The sequence below is a fragment of the Acanthopagrus latus genome, chromosome 23 (assembly GCF_904848185.1).
Source record: "Acanthopagrus latus isolate v.2019 chromosome 23, fAcaLat1.1, whole genome shotgun sequence".
In the NCBI taxonomy this organism is placed as follows: domain Eukaryota; kingdom Metazoa; phylum Chordata; class Actinopteri; order Spariformes; family Sparidae; genus Acanthopagrus; species Acanthopagrus latus.
In genome coordinates this window covers 2,257,905-2,273,397 of record NC_051061.1, presented here as the reverse complement: position 1 = coordinate 2,273,397, position 15,493 = coordinate 2,257,905, and the positions used below count along the sequence as shown (strand labels likewise).

Sequence of the window (15,493 nt, the reverse complement as noted above, 5' to 3'; positions counted from 1 at the left end):
TTATGTCTATGGCCCGGCACATAAACAAAACTGACAGTTGAACGTGACGAGCCGCGGCCATTTAAAAGTTTTCATTCAACATCTTACAGAGAAGCACGACCTCTACCGACGACTGTTCTCATCACACCAACTAAACCGACAACTGACGAGGACCAGGTCTGTTTCAGCACGGACCATGTGAGATTTCCACCATTATCAAATCCACCATGTTTTGCTATGTATTCCTGCGTTCAGGCACTCTGAAGCACCTAACTTAAATAAAGGAAAAGTGTTAACTTTTTCGGGGTAAAATCACGACATTTGACAAATTCTGACAAATTTATCTCTATAAAGACCCAAAATGAAAGGGCACAGGTTTACAAAGGCTTTGACTGACAGTAATACGATTTTGAGCGAGTGTAAATAAATGATGCTATAGCTAGCAAAACGAGTCATGATTCCCGAAATAAACTCAAAACAGTAAAACATTTTGAGCGATTCAGCAGGATCCTTGCTTCTTTCATAATCAATGTCTATCATCAAAACTAGTTACAGGGTATTTAAATGTGCATTTTGTCAACAATCAGTCACACAGCAAGTTACTTGGCGTGGTTTTCTTAAAATTTGTCAGTTATTCTCTCAAGCATTATTATCCTCTGCAACAACAACAACAGCATAGTGAGGGTAAAGGGAATGAGTTCGATTAATAACTCATAACTCATCACTTTTTTTTTTTTTTTAGGGTACTTTTTTCAATGCATTCTTTAATCCTGTTTATGTCGTGTTAGATTTCCAGCAAAGTGATCTCTGCTGCTTGTACTTTAGTGACTGGAAACATGTGAGATTCCAAGAAGGTGCAATGAAGTAACAGTTAAATCCTGCCCTCCTTCTCAGTGGCCTTCAGTCAGATCTGCCCCGCTGGGAAAGGCTGCTTCCTCAAAAATATAAGAGAGACCATCATCTTCCCTCCCAAGGAGGGTGTGCGATTTTTGGAGCCAGTTGCTGAGTTTTGTTTTTTTTTTAAATGGTAAGTGTTGTGTCGTGATTTTTTAATATTTGAGATTGGTCATTAAATCATTAAAATCATTGTTTTTTTCAGAGTGTTTATTTATGTTTTCCATTATTACAGGCCTTGGAAAAAAGGGTTAGGTTAAGGGTTAGGGTTAGGGTTAGGGTTAAATGAGTGCATCCCTTGCTTGCCTGGTCACGAGGCCTGAAATGGATTCTGGTATGGTGAGTACAACCCTGCTGTACAGCAAAATGTATCGCTCATTTACTTCTTAAAAATATTTTTTTTCTGTGTGTATATTTTTGTGGATCACCACCAAACTGAAGGCTTTCAAGTGTTATCTGACTGTAAATCTCTCCGCCTGTCTCACTTATCTGACTGTTATCTCACTGTGAAAAATGGACAGCATCGATTACAGTGAACAATCACTCCCCTCATCAGTGTTGGACTTCTGAAAATATGTTTTTGCACCAAGAACTTTTGTTTCAACTTCTGCATTATTTCGGTGAAACGTCATTGATCAGCCTGCTGTGATGTTCAAAAGAAATACGTAATTTCAAAATGCACCACTTTCATGTTGCGTTGTTTCATATTGGCTCAGCCAGGTTAAGTAGGAAGCCAGATCTACGTACGGATTTTGAAATGTATATATTTCGATTTCTCAGCCTTCTGTGCTGTGCTATCATGAAACGTACCCTTGGTTGTTTATAGCACGGTAACATCGGATTCAGTGTGGATACGTGAAATAATCATTTCGAGTTTATGTATGTAGAAAATATGGAATTTGTCCTAAAAGCTTGAAAATGCTTGAAGAAAACATGGTAAAGCTGTAGGAACCCTCAATAAATAAGTTATTAAAGCAGTTTTATATGCACCATTCATCACAGCTGCATCACCATAATAAATAGACCTCGCTTGTGAAAACATGACATGCCGTAGTAGTGCCGTTTAAATGTAAAATACTGGTATCAGTGTCAAACATTCAAACAAAAAACTATCTAACTATAAAACTATATATCCGTAAAAACATGTCACTGCATCACTGCGATGTGGCTTCGTTTAATCTCTCCCGCACCTTCTTCCACTGTGAAGGCATGGATTACCAATATGGAATTATTTATCACCTGTAAACTCAATAGATAGAATCGGACTGTAAAATTCAGGAGTAACTGGTGCGTCACAGTCCAACACACTGTTTCTATATCCTCCCCTTCAGATATCAATGAGTGTGAGAGGCCGTCAGATTGTCAGAGGGGCCGCTGCATCAACAGCATGGGCTCGTACCACTGTGGGTGCCAGAAGGGCTACATGCTGATCGGAGGCCGGAGATGCCAAGGTTAGTTTCTTCACATCATCGAGGTTTATGACATTACTAGCAAACAGAATGCTGTCGAACATCTTTCTCGCATCTTGACTCATGTACAATATCTTTAAGCCTCTACCGTTCTTTCTCCTCTTTTAAGAGATAGAGACAGTAGAGACAAAACTTCTGGTGTAAATGTAATTAAAGCTGCAACGTTGGGCTGTGGCGCTGTTGGAGGAAACGCACGTAGATTTTTGCATCATCATTAAGATCATTCCTGATGATATGCCCTAAGTGTTTTACTTTGGTTTCAATATGTAGCTCTTGCTCAGACAAGTAAAAGGAGGGAAACTTTAGCTTCTGATCCTCCTTAGTTCTGGCTATCATGATGACACTTTTTTCGGGATTTAATTTGATGTCAAACTCCAAACCAAACTTTGTACGAACTCTGAGCAGTTGCTGTAAGCCAGCACTATATGGTGACATAATGATTAAATCGTCAGCGTACATTAAATGGTTAATAAGTTGATTCCCCACCATACATCCAGTCTTACACTCCTCTAATTCTCTAGACAGACCATCCATATACAGGTTGAAAAGTACAGGTGACAATACTCCGCCTTGTCTGACCCCATTAGTAACAGGGAATGGGTTCGATATTGTTTTGCCCCATCTAACTTTGGTTTGAACACTAATAGAAATGGGCTTTGGGAATATATTTGTGAACTGGATAAACCTACTATATAAAGAACCCTGCTCGAAAGTTAGAGTTAATGGTCACTGTTCTAGCTTTTTTAGGATTGAACGAGGGGAGACAAGGAGACTCACTGTCACCCATCTTATTTGCTATCAGTATCGAGCCTCTGGCAGAGACAATACGCCAAAATGCTCAAATTCAAGGGATAGCAGATGAAGGAGGCTCAATTCATAAACTAGCTCTGTTTGCGGATGACATTTTACTTTTTGTAAAAAATCCATTCTCTTCCATTCCTGCACTTATGAAAACCTTGCACGAATACGGATCAGTGTCCGGATATAAAATTAATGAAAATAAATCAGAAGCCATGATGATTTCAGGCATCTGGCCTACGCAACTGAATAATAGTGTCTCCTTTCGCTGGTCTAAACAAGGATTTAGGTATTTGGGAATAATTATTACCCCTAATCCCACCCAACTATTTGAGGCAAATTACAACAAATGAATTAAACAAATTAAAAATGATGTGGCACGGTGGGAAATTATGCCACTGTCCCTCATAGGAAGAATAGAGACGGTAAAAGTGAATCTACTACCGAGACTTCTCTTCTTGTTTCAATCCCTCCCTATTACAGTACCAGTTGCCACATTAAAAATGTTAGATAGATTAGTTTCAACATTTATATGGCAAAAGAAGAGACCAAGGATAAGATTGAAATCTCTTCACCTACCTAAAGACAAGGGAGGTTTAGGTTTACCAAATCTCAAAAGCTATTACTGGGCTGCACAGATAAGTGCTACAGTGGCATGGATCAGAAAGGACCAAGAGACAATATGGACTAAGATGGAGCAAGATTCTGTAAAGGATGTCTCCTTAGCAGTACTCCCTTTCATAGATGTAAAGTCCGTTAATAAAATCAAAATAAAGAACGAATGGATAAAACACACCTTAAAAGTCTGGACAACTGTGAAGAAAATGCTTAAGGGACCGAAGTCGATCTCAAGGGCCCTATTGATTGTAGGAAATATAGATTTCACGCCCTCCCTATGGGACAGTGGGTTCAAAAGGTGGGCAGACAAAGGTCTCTGTACAATTAATCAACTTTTTATAGGGACGGAATTTAAATCATTCTCTCAACTTCAGGAGCAATTTGGCCTCTCATCAAAAGATTTTCACAGATATCTTCAGCTCAGGCATTATGTCACAAGTCACAAGGAAAAGGACATGGTCAGAGATAACCCCAATGAAATAGAAGAGTACTTAATCAACATTTTGGAGAAACAACACCCAACAAAAAAACATCTATCGAACATATACAAAAGACTAGTAATGGATGCTTATCAAAACACGGAATATATTAAAGAAAAATGGGAACTAGAAATGAATGTTATAATTGAAGACTCTGAATGGAATGACGTGTGGGCAGGATGCCATAAGGGTATTAATAGCCAATTATGGAAAGAATTTGATTGGAAGGTAAAGATTAGATTTTTTAACACTCCCCTTATTATTTCTACGTACGTGAAGAATTCCAGTGCAGCATTATGCTGGCGAAATTGTGGTAATACTGGAGACACCACACACATTTTCTGGGATTGCCCAGTTCTGAGTGGGTTCTGGGATGACATCAAAAGGGAGATTGATACTATGTTGGGGATAGATGTTGCTCTGGATCCAAAACTGTTTTTATTAGGAATTATTCCGAAAGATGTATACAATGCTGAGCAACGATATGTACTGAGGATTCTTCTGCTTGTTGCGAAGAAAATGATAACAGTAAACTGGAGAGACGTGAAACCTCCAACCATGGGTCAATGGTCCCAGAGACTGAAGGATGTCTACACAATGGAAAAAATGACAGCCAGTTTGCAGCTGAAAACAGACATCTTTGATCAGAGATGGTCCTGCATTGCCAGATATCTGGGGTTGGAATTTTGACTACCTGTTTGTCCATTCATTTGTTTTTGCTTTCTTTATGGCAGCTGGTCTCGATACGTATGCTTAGTGATATGTTGTATGATGTGTCAGGAATTGTCTTGTTTTGTTAAGTGAATTGCCTTGTCTTGTTAAGTGCTTTGAAAAGTTTAAATAAAAAGTTCAAAAAAAAAACAAAAAAACTTTGGTTTGAGTACCAATAATGCAGAATTCTTATTAAGTATGTGGGCACCCCTCGCTCTTGCAGCTTAATAAACAGTTTGCCATGATTAATGCGGTCAAAGGCTTTGGCCTCATCTAAAAAGCACATAAACATTGTTGAATTGTGCCTTTTATAGTTAGAGACAAGTTCTTTTAAAGCGGTCACTTCAGTTTTTGCACTATCTGGTCAATTTCCTTAACACCCATATTTATTCCATATTTATTATCTGTATTTAAAACCTATGTTAAAAAAAAAAAACAAAGCAAAAACCGCTGTTAATTTTGCACTACATCATGTAAATATGTATATATGTCTATTTCTTCCCTTTTTAATTGTATTGCTTATTTTTTGCTATTGTTCCTGTTATTGTAATTTGTTTCTGTTTTTGTAATATTATCTCGCTGCTGTGACATACAAATTTCCCCGTCTGCGGGACATTAAAGGATTTCTGATTCTGATAAATACACAAATCAGTGCCTTGCTTAGCTCTGAATCCAAACTGGTTGTCAGTAGTTAAAGCATATTCTTGAAGCCTATAAAGCAAGATCCATTCTAACACTTTAGATAGTATACTAGCTATAGCAATTGGTCTGTAGTATTTTCTTTTATTTAAAAGTATTTTATGTCAGCAACATTTGTGTCTTGAAACATTTGGGAAATATGACTAGTAAGTGCCACATGTACTGTTGTGTTAAAGGCCTTTATCTGGTGTGGTAACGTGTCTCCTTTCATGGTGGTGGGTGAGGATAATGAGTAATCATGCATTAACATGATGGGTACTGAGATGTTCAAAAAAAAACAACAACACAATTACCATTGACACCATTGAGACACCATTATTTGTGTTTGACATTATATTTGTTGACCTTGTGTGTGTGTTTGTGTGTGTGTGTGTGTGTGTGTGTGTGTGCGTGTGTGTGTGTGTGCATGCGTGTGTGTGTGTGGTGTGTGTGTGTGTGTGTGTGCATGTGTGCATGTGTGCATGTGTGTGTGTCCATGGTGATCAAAGCCAAATAGAACCTCCACAGCAACATTCCATTCCGTGCCTATATAAAGGGCAGGTTTGCAGGACAGCACTTTGTCAGTCTGATCTTTCATCGAACGCAGACACATCCGTGTTATCGTGAGAAAGGAAAGTCAGGAACAAGGTGACGGTATTTGTTTATACGTGACAACAGTACCAGCCGAACGAAATGGAGAACTCTAGTGAGCGCCCCACAGACATGTCTCGGGAGAGACTAATCCAAGAGCTCGAAGAAACCAGAGAGCAGCTGAAAAAGCAGAAAACCCTGAAAGAAATGTACATTAACAGGGGGAAAGAGACCACCAGAGAGCTAGAGCGGCTGAGAAAGTACAGCGATGATGCAACTCTCAGCAGCGCAAAGATAGCTACTCAGGTGAGAGACAACACCAGGCAGAAGAAGAAAAAGGATCTTCATAAAGATTACGAGGAGCTGAAGGTTGCCCATTTAATTAATGAGGAGAAATATCAAGCTGACCTCCAGGCGGAGAAGGACAAGAACAGTCTTCTTCAGAAAGAACTGGATCAGATCAGTATCTCCTACAATGAGCTTAAAGTCAGGTACGTATTATATATTGCATATATTATGTGTACATATAACAGTTACTGTGTAGTATGTTTATCCTTATACTAATCTCATCTATTCTTATGTTAGGTATGAAACTGATGCCAAGTATACTGCTGAACTCCAGGTGGAGCAGCAGAAGAACAACATTCTCAAAGACAAACTGGACAAAATCAGCCAAAGGTATGAATCTGAAGTCATTACTGTGAAGTATTATATATTGCATATATTATGTGCGTACATATAACAGTTACAGTGTAGTGTGTTTATCCGTATACTAATCTCATCTTATCCATTCTTATGTTAGGTATGAAACTGATGTCACTGAAGTCAGACACCAGGTTGAGACTCTCAGACACGAGCTTCAGGGTGAAGCCCAGCAAAGAAAAATCCTTCAACAGCAACACAACGAGCTGGAAATAGCACAAGCATCCAGCCAGGACAAGTATACTGCTGAACTCCAGGTGGAGCAGCAAAAGAACAACCTTCTCCAAGACAAAATAGAAAAAATCAGCAAAGGGTATGAATCTGAAGTCATCACTGTGAGCCAGCAGGCTGAAAGTCTGCAACGGGAGCTTGAAAAAGAAGTCAAGGCTCACGTGGACACAATGTTGAGAGACTTGCAGGTTATTACCAACTTGAAGGCTGAGCAGAACGACCTCCGTCACAGCATGACCGAGGAAATAAAAAATCTCAAGCAAAAGACACTAGAGAAGGAGAAATATTATGAGAGACAACTGGAGGAGCTGAAAAGTCAGCTTACTGCTCAGGTCTCTCTCAGCCTTGTCCTCTCAACAGAGCTTAAGGCGTTGAAGGAAGCTGAAATCCCAGAGGAGAAGCCGTGCGAGCAGGAGTCTATCGTTACTACCTCAGCCCCCGAACTTCTGGAGGTGACCAAAGTTCCCGAGGAAAAGGCGCGCGAGCAAGAGTCCACCGATACTGTTTCGGCCCCCGAACTTCTGGAGGTGACCAAAATCCCTGAAGAAAAGGCATGTGAGCAGGAATCCATCGCTTCTGCCCCGGCCTTTGACCTTCTAGACGTGACTCAAGTCTCCGAGGAGACTCACCCAGCCAAATCAAAAAAGTCTTCCTGGAAAAGAGTCCGTCACTTTCTAGGATTGAGGAAACCACAGAAGTGGAAGAAGTGAGATGGCTTCAACAACTCAAGCTGTCACAATCGCCATCGAACATCAACATCAAGAACATCTCTACTGTGGACAGCCAGTAGATACCACATCTCATCTGTGGTCGGCATGGGTTGGCACCACATCAGTGTTACCTCCAAACAGCAGCACACTCTTGCAGACATAGTACGAGGAGCTAATCAGAATTGTTTCACATACTGTGTCTTTTAGACAAGCTACATGTGTGCTGCCTGTGTGGAGTTAAAGGGATATTCTGGTATAAGTTTAATCCATGGTCTAACACATCATGACACCGAGTAAGACCCGAAGTCGAGAGATCAAGTTAGCAGACCGCTAGTTTACGTAGTTTTAGCAACCTCAGAAATGGCCGCACAATAACAATACGTTGCAGTATACGTCTCCAACAAGAAACTGCCAGAAGAAAGTCACAAATGATGCTCAGAACAGCACCGAACTTCAGCGACAGTACAAATAGGGTCTCAGCACGTAGTTCGAGGCATCAAACCTCAGCTGGTTTAGCCGAATTGCTACTGTAAAGTCAACACAATTCACAACTCCCCCTTGTTGTGGGGGAGTCCCGACGAGTCGATTACCAAGTGCAGCAGAGTTTCTAGCTGCACTTGGTAAGTGACACGCAGGGCTTCACCACAACAGGAAGCTGCAGCCGGGGAGTGGTGAGTTATGTTGACTTTACAATAGCAATCCGGCTAAGCTAGCGGAGGTTGGATGCCTCAGACTATGTGCTGGGACCCTGTTTGTACTGTTGATGAAGTCTGGTGCTGTTCTGAGCATTATTTGTGGCCTTTTGATGGCAGTTTCTTGTTGGAGGCGTACACTGCAGTGTACTGTCATCGTGCCGTCATTTCTGAGGTTGCTGAACTCCGTCAACTAGCGGTCCGCTACCTTGATCTCTCGAGGGGGGGTCTTACTCAGTGTCAGGGTGTGTTAGACCATGGATTAAACTCACATCGGAATGTCCCTTTAACACGCCTTCCCTATGCCTGTGTGGGTTTTCTCCGGGTGCTCCGGTTCCCACACAATTTCTTTTTTTTTTTTAATAAAAAACTAAAACTTGAAATTACTTGTTCAAATGGCTTTATTCTGTAGTATGTCGTAGTTGTACAGTAATGTATGTAAAATGAAGGACATTGTCTTTCTTGAGGTGGGAACACATTTTGCCCCTCAAGTGGTATTTCATTTTTTTTGCACAGTCAACACTGTCTGTGAAATATTCTGATAAAGAGGGACATAACATTAATTGAGTAATGAAAACTAACTGAGAAAAATACCTCAGAGCTATTCTTGCTCTTTGACGCTGTATATGAAACACACTTATCAATACCAGCATGCTAACATGGCCAGAAGCTGAAGGCTAATATGTCAATGGAAAGTTAAGTTCAACAGGCGTACTTTAATAATAACAATTAAAGCAAGCAGCAAGCAGCAATGAACGGGCTCTTGCAGTCCACGCTGCTGTCAGGGTGTGCCACGTACCCAGCCCAATGCCCGATTATTGCGTACACACCTCTTAACTCTCCATGTTTCGGACAGTGCAGAAAGGGGTTAAATGTAATTTCCTGTGTCCAAACGTGGCGTTGTGACTGTATACTGGCCTATGTGTTCAGGGCTGGGCTGTTATCAAACATGCTAAGTTCGGTCCAGAGAGGAATGAAGAAGTAGTTCCTTTATAATTTGGTGGCATTAGATGATGTACGCTGAAGTCATAGGAACTCTCTGCAATCTACATAAATACAAAATGGACTGCAGGTGAAAAATCTCTCAAAATAATTTGTGGTCAGTTATGTTTTGATAATTGATTCGCAGTCCACGCACATCGGGCAGTGGCGCTGTCAGAGGGTGCGCTGAAATGGGAACTTTGACTCAAAATGGCCGACTTCTTTAGTACCCCCGATGTTTTTTTGTGTGTCTGGTCATGATACATATGCATACCGAATGTTGTTGATGTATGTGCATGTAGGAGGTGGGGTTTGGATTTTAATATTCCAGGGGGCGCTATAGAGTCCGATGGTCAGGAGGGCATTGGCAACAATTGTACGAAGTTTGGTGTTAATCCAACCAACCGATGTGGAGATATAAAATACTTAAATTTAAAGCGAGCCACCTGGTGGTCATCTGCAAATATATTGCACAGAGCCTCAGGGGTTCATGGGGAAGTAGTAACCTGAGTTTCATGTCATTAGGATTGACCAATGTGGAGATATGTAACACTCCCTGCTTTGAGCAAAATCTGCGAGAAGTTGTCATTTGATAACTTGAGTATTCTTTGAAATATCAAAATTCCTTTGATAATTTTTTGTGCAAAGTTTCTTGCAAATCGGTGAAATTGCCTAGGAGGAGCTCGAAAAAGACACTTGGCCAATTGACGAGAGGAAAAAAAACAGAGCAAATGGGCGTGGCCTATATCACGAGATTCAGCACAATTCGGGGAACACGTAGATATAACTTGAAATTTGCAACGCTAATAGCTTATAAACATTTTCGCCGGTCTGACCTATATTCCAAGTTCAGTGAGATTTGCAGTATGTGCAGGCAGTGAAAAATGCGATAATTTGGGACAAAAAAGTTGAAATTTAGAAAAACGATAGTTACCTTGCAGGTTTCCCTGCTCGGGCCCTAACAAAATCAGGGTAGAAGTCTCATTTACTCATTCACTATGTCCTGCATGATGGAAACTCAGTCATCAACCCAAAAGTAAACACTAAACTATAACTGTTATAGCTTATGACTCATTATTTGCGCATCATCACCGGCAGGTGTCTCTCAATGACATCGCACTGTGGGATTTTGAGTCAAAAAGTACATGCTACTGACACCAGATCTGCAAATATTTGAAATGTCTGAACAAATGTAATAATATGAAACTTTAAAGCACTTTTCTTAACAATGTTAAAAAGTGCTTTACAAGAGAAAATGAAGCCAGACAAGGCACATAGGAAGAGAAAAGGACCTAAGGACATGAGGGCGGAGGAATTAAAGAAAGTAATGAATAAGATCAAATAAACAGGAACAGAAACATTTTTAATGAAAGAAAGATCAAACAGTTCCAAAAGTTTTCACAAAGCAAAAGGTTTTATAGAGAGAATTAGCTGGAAGCTATAATACAGCCAAATATATCCAATGACTACATTCTGACGCTCTTTAAAAAAAGAAAAATTTGTTTGTGTCTCAGATGGTGTTTGGACTGAAACAAATACTTGTGTGTGAGCAGCATGTGTGATTTCCCTTTCAGGCATAGATGAATGTGCAGACAGAAGCCTCTGCCAGCCCTACGGCTCTTGCTAGAACAGACCCGGCTCGTATTTGTGTGTCTGCAATCACGGCTATGTCCTCTCAGAGGACAAGCTCAGTTGTGAGGGTAAGCCTGCTCTGATTCCCTCTGCTTCACTGTAGACCCACATTTATCCCGCAGCTTTAACCAGGCCTGAACATTTGATCCCTGCCTGTCCCGAACCCAAAACATGTCAGTTCAGTTTCAAACCAACCATAATTGTTTGGCCTGCAAATCCTCAGAGCCAAACAATTGATAAGTGATTCATAAATCATGCATTCTATATGAACTGAATTACAGGATTCAAAGCATTAAAACCCAGAGGAAAAAAAAAACAGTCCAGTCCAATCACTGGATTTCCTAACGCCCACGGTGTGTACTCCTGCAGCAGTTCGAGTGCTCATGGATGAGAAGAAGGAGTGTTACCTGAACCTTGATGACACCGTGTTCTGCGACAGCGTCCTGGCCACCAACGTCACTGTAGGCTGGGGAAACTACTGTGAGATCTACCCCTGCCCCGTCACCCAGTCAGGTACATTTACCAGAGAATAGTGCAAGTAAACACGCACTCAACCAAGTCATACCTTACTGTAAGGTACACGTGCAGTGATTACTGGCAGGTCTTTAAGTCAATATATTGGATATGTTTTGAGAATTGACCTAAAAAGTGAACATTAGGTAATATTCTGTATCTACTCGATGTCGTATGGACTGTTTATTCAACTCTGCCTGGTCTTCTTCAGTAAGCTGAGTTTCACTCCCTGTGTTTAAATGGGTTAGGCCTCTACTTCGATGAAGGACTGCTGTACAGCCTGTCTGCCTACCATGGTAGATGTTATATATATATATATATATATATATATATATATATGTATATATATGTATATATATATATATATATATATATATGTAAAACTATATTTGCACCAGGAGACACAGATCGCCACCTGATACTGAGATGGACTACATTCACCCAATCATCGAGTCAAGGTTAGCTGATGACGTGGACAGGAGTTCATGGACTTGCAATTAAAAGGAAAAAATGAAAAAGGCTGTGCTGCAGCAATTTTTTGGAAAATGTGGTCAACTCTGTTCTCGTAACACTCAGGATGGGAGATGTGTTTGCATTCTTGCTTTAAGGCCAACTGTGTTCAAGGTCAGGCTCTGAAGTCCAACAAGTGTGTCGTTCAGCTACTCTGTTTGTCGTATTTATAGACACACCTGAGCCAGCGTCATGTACACTCATGTCAGACAAAATGATTAAATAGCCCTTTTCTGATCTCGTTCTGTCCTACATTTCCTCTTCTCCCCTGCCCATTTGTCCATTAAAGGTGACAGTTCAGAGGAGGATTTGGATGAATGCAGCTGTGCAAATGGCCACTGTGTCCGCTCCTACCTGGGCACCATGTGTGAATGTAACACAGGCTTTAGGCTGGACCACTCCCGCACCTGCTGTATAGGTTTGTACCTGCTAGTTTACATAATTTTTTTTTCTTTTTTTCCAGTCATTGACTCATTGCAGTTCAAGGAATATACAAAGGACACTGAATCACATGTCATCAGATTACAAAATATAAATCACTATAATCAGCACAGATTACATTTGAAAAATGTGTAATTAGTATATATTTACATGGTCGTGGATCACTTGATTATATTTTTGCTGTCATCTTTGAAATAAAAAAGTTTGAAGTTATGAAGCAATTTTTTCATGATGGACAACACTCTATTAACTCTAACTTTTTAAAAAAAAAAATTATGATGATTTATGGATAATTAAAAGAGCAAAGTCCTCCATGTGTCCTTACATATTGTACTGTACATCCCGAATGTTCAAATTGCATTTTATTTTGGAAAATGTTGTATTGTGGCCAACTTTTGTGGCTGCATCCAATGTTTTTTTTAGCTTTAAGTAAAACATTATTGATGTTTAATATTGAAATAATCCAAGGGCAATCCAAAAGTATTTAGGATGGATTACATTTTTTTGTAAACTGCTGGATTATGTTACTAATTACAAAAATAGCCATATTATTTAGTTAGTAACTGGCTAATTTTCAAAGAAAATGGACCCAACCATGTAGCCAACAGAGGTATATGCACTGACTTCTAAGTGCGGGAGCTTTGTATTCGGCACTGTTAAGTGATGTTTCATTTCCTTTTTTCCACTTTACACTACATAAGTTAATAAGTGCTTGTGTTTGTTTCTTTCAGACATCGATGAGTGTGCAGAACCAGGAGTCCACAGCAGTCCGTGTCGGAACGCTCGCTACGTCAACACTGCCGGCTCATACAACTGCTTCTGCAAAAACACCTTCATTCATTTTTTAGAATTTTCCACAGCAATTACATCCACAAGTACAAATAAACACACCCACTTCTCTGCACAACCCAGATTGTGTGTTAGCAGAGTCGAAGCAGGCTACATCCTGTACCCTTTGTGACTATGCTCTGTGTGTGTGTAGCTTCGCCCTCAGTCAAACGGACACACAGACCTGCAGCTCTTTATGACTTGCAGAGAGACGGAGACAGCGATGTAACCTGGTTGCCATGTTTTTAGAGTTCCAACCACACACCCTGCTTGCTTTTATTGGCTGGAGTTTACATACCACTGTCCAAAGGGTGACACCCAAAAACATCTTGAACGCAGCTAACTACTAAGAGAATAAGAATACAAAGGCAGAGGGCAGGGTCTCTGCAAAAAAACAGACACTTCTAGTGAGGATTGAGAGGCATATTTTTTTCGTGTGTTCTGATACTTTTTTTTTAAAAGGAAAATCCTGTGTAGTGTACCTTTAAGGAAATGTGTTTCAAAGATCTCTATCTGGTATTCCTGGTATCCACGTCAGCCCAGTCAGTATTTTACCGTATCCCCCCCCTTACATTCCCATTTGAGTACACATTCTTTCGTGTTTAATTCTGAATCCACACCATCTGACTTGAGTTTTGCAATCACACATTGCTTATTTTGTGTTATTGTACAGTTCGACTGATGGGTCAACAGTTTCTGTAAGAATGGTCCCTGTCCTACCCCTGTTTATTTGTTGATGTAAAATATGAGAAACCTGAAGTTTTTGTATAATTTGTCATGTGCACCTAAGTGGACTGTAAGCTAGACAGAAAAAGGTCATGCACTTAGGAATGGATATAGTGGGAATATTTGCTACAAGCCAAGAAAGTTTGACATCTATTGTCATGACTGCTGCAAGTATTTAGGAAACCAAAGACACCTTTTGTTTGGGGTCTTTCAAGCATCTGTAACATTCATAAACTGAATTCATTTAACACATTTTGTTGTTTGCATATTATTTTGTTTGACATTCAGACCACTTAAAGTGAGTGTTGTTTGCTCCATCACAGGCCGACAACAAGATATCAGTCTAACTAAATCCCTGTAGAGCCTGAAGGGTATGCTAATATAAGCCTAACCCCATTTGACTTTACTTTGATTAGACCCTTAATCTCAAGCCCCTCATCAGCTACCTGAAGAACAGCTCCACTGTGTGGCTTCTTTGTGTTATTATAACTTCTACCAGAAACCACAGTAAACACTGTTCAGCTTCATGCCCAGATGCTGTTCATCAGTGAAGACTGGTGAGTGACCGCACTGTTTGCACAAGTCATGTTGTCCAGATTACAGTGTGTCCCACAAGTGGAGGATTAATTTGTGGTGCCAAGAGAGGGTGGAGCGCTGCGATCACATGCTAAACTAACTTCAAATGACTTTCAGTGTATTCCATTTATTTATTTTTTGTCTTGTTTGTTGTGTTGTTTTTTTTCTTTTATAGTTTCTGTTGTTATTTTAGCACTGTAATCCAGCCATATGTGTTTTCTCTGAATTCAATTTCAACATGTTCACAGTCAAATGATGATTCATTGCTCTTGTTTAGTTTATATTGAATTTTTCCTTGTTGTCATGAAATAAAATTGTTTAATCAGTGCTGTTATACTGGCATGACCGTAAATTCATTAGATGTGAACATGATTTCACACAATCCTCTGTCTTCAGTGGAAAGTGTAGTGTTGAGTGAAATGCGATGACTGGATGTGTTTTTATTCCGATTTTGTTCAAACATCTTCTCTGTTCTGACATTAGGTCTAAGTACATTACACAGATATCACTAGTAGGCCTGAATGAAGTTGCAGCACCAGAAATTGTCATATTATTATATAGTGTGTATGAAGTGTATAAACACACCACATCCAAACTAGTCTGCTGTATAGTGACTGAAATTTAAAAATACAACTTTAGGGGTAAAGTATAAGTATACAATCTGCAGGCTGATATGAAGACAAAAGAAGACACTCATTTTACTGTATGAAACATTTGATTGTGAGGTGAAAAGT

General features: G+C 40.0%; 2 protein-coding genes across 16 annotated transcripts; both read left to right on the top strand.

Moving 5' to 3' along the window:
* Positions 1–17: 17 nt before the first annotated feature.
* Positions 18–15,095, top strand: LOC119014455 (latent-transforming growth factor beta-binding protein 3-like). 14 transcript variants are annotated; one of them, XM_037089654.1, is made up of 9 exons: positions 41–177; positions 874–1,006; positions 2,205–2,324; positions 11,108–11,233; positions 11,538–11,678; positions 11,927–11,974; positions 12,077–12,136; positions 12,478–12,606; positions 13,361–15,095. In XM_037089654.1, the coding sequence occupies exons 5-9, from the start codon at positions 11,549–11,551 to the stop codon at positions 13,588–13,590; spliced, it is 597 nt and encodes a 198-aa protein (XP_036945549.1). In that variant the 5' UTR covers positions 41–177; positions 874–1,006; positions 2,205–2,324; positions 11,108–11,233; positions 11,538–11,548; the 3' UTR covers positions 13,591–15,095. The 14 variants fall into 14 exon arrangements, 13 of the variants coding, with proteins under 13 accessions (XP_036945539.1, XP_036945541.1, XP_036945543.1 ...); XM_037089650.1 differs by having other exon boundaries at positions 11,535–11,678; XM_037089646.1 differs by lacking the exon at positions 11,108–11,233 and having other exon boundaries at positions 20–156; positions 11,535–11,678.
* LOC119014454 (paramyosin-like) lies at positions 6,184–8,102 on the top strand. Of its 2 annotated transcripts, XM_037089641.1 has the most exons (3): positions 6,184–6,708; positions 6,803–6,895; positions 7,020–8,102. In XM_037089641.1, the coding sequence occupies exons 1-3, from the start codon at positions 6,320–6,322 to the stop codon at positions 7,858–7,860; spliced, it is 1,323 nt and encodes a 440-aa protein (XP_036945536.1). In that variant the 5' UTR covers positions 6,184–6,319; the 3' UTR covers positions 7,861–8,102. The 2 variants fall into 2 exon arrangements, with proteins under 2 accessions (XP_036945536.1, XP_036945537.1); XM_037089642.1 differs by lacking the exon at positions 6,803–6,895.
* Positions 15,096–15,493: the final 398 nt, after the last annotated feature.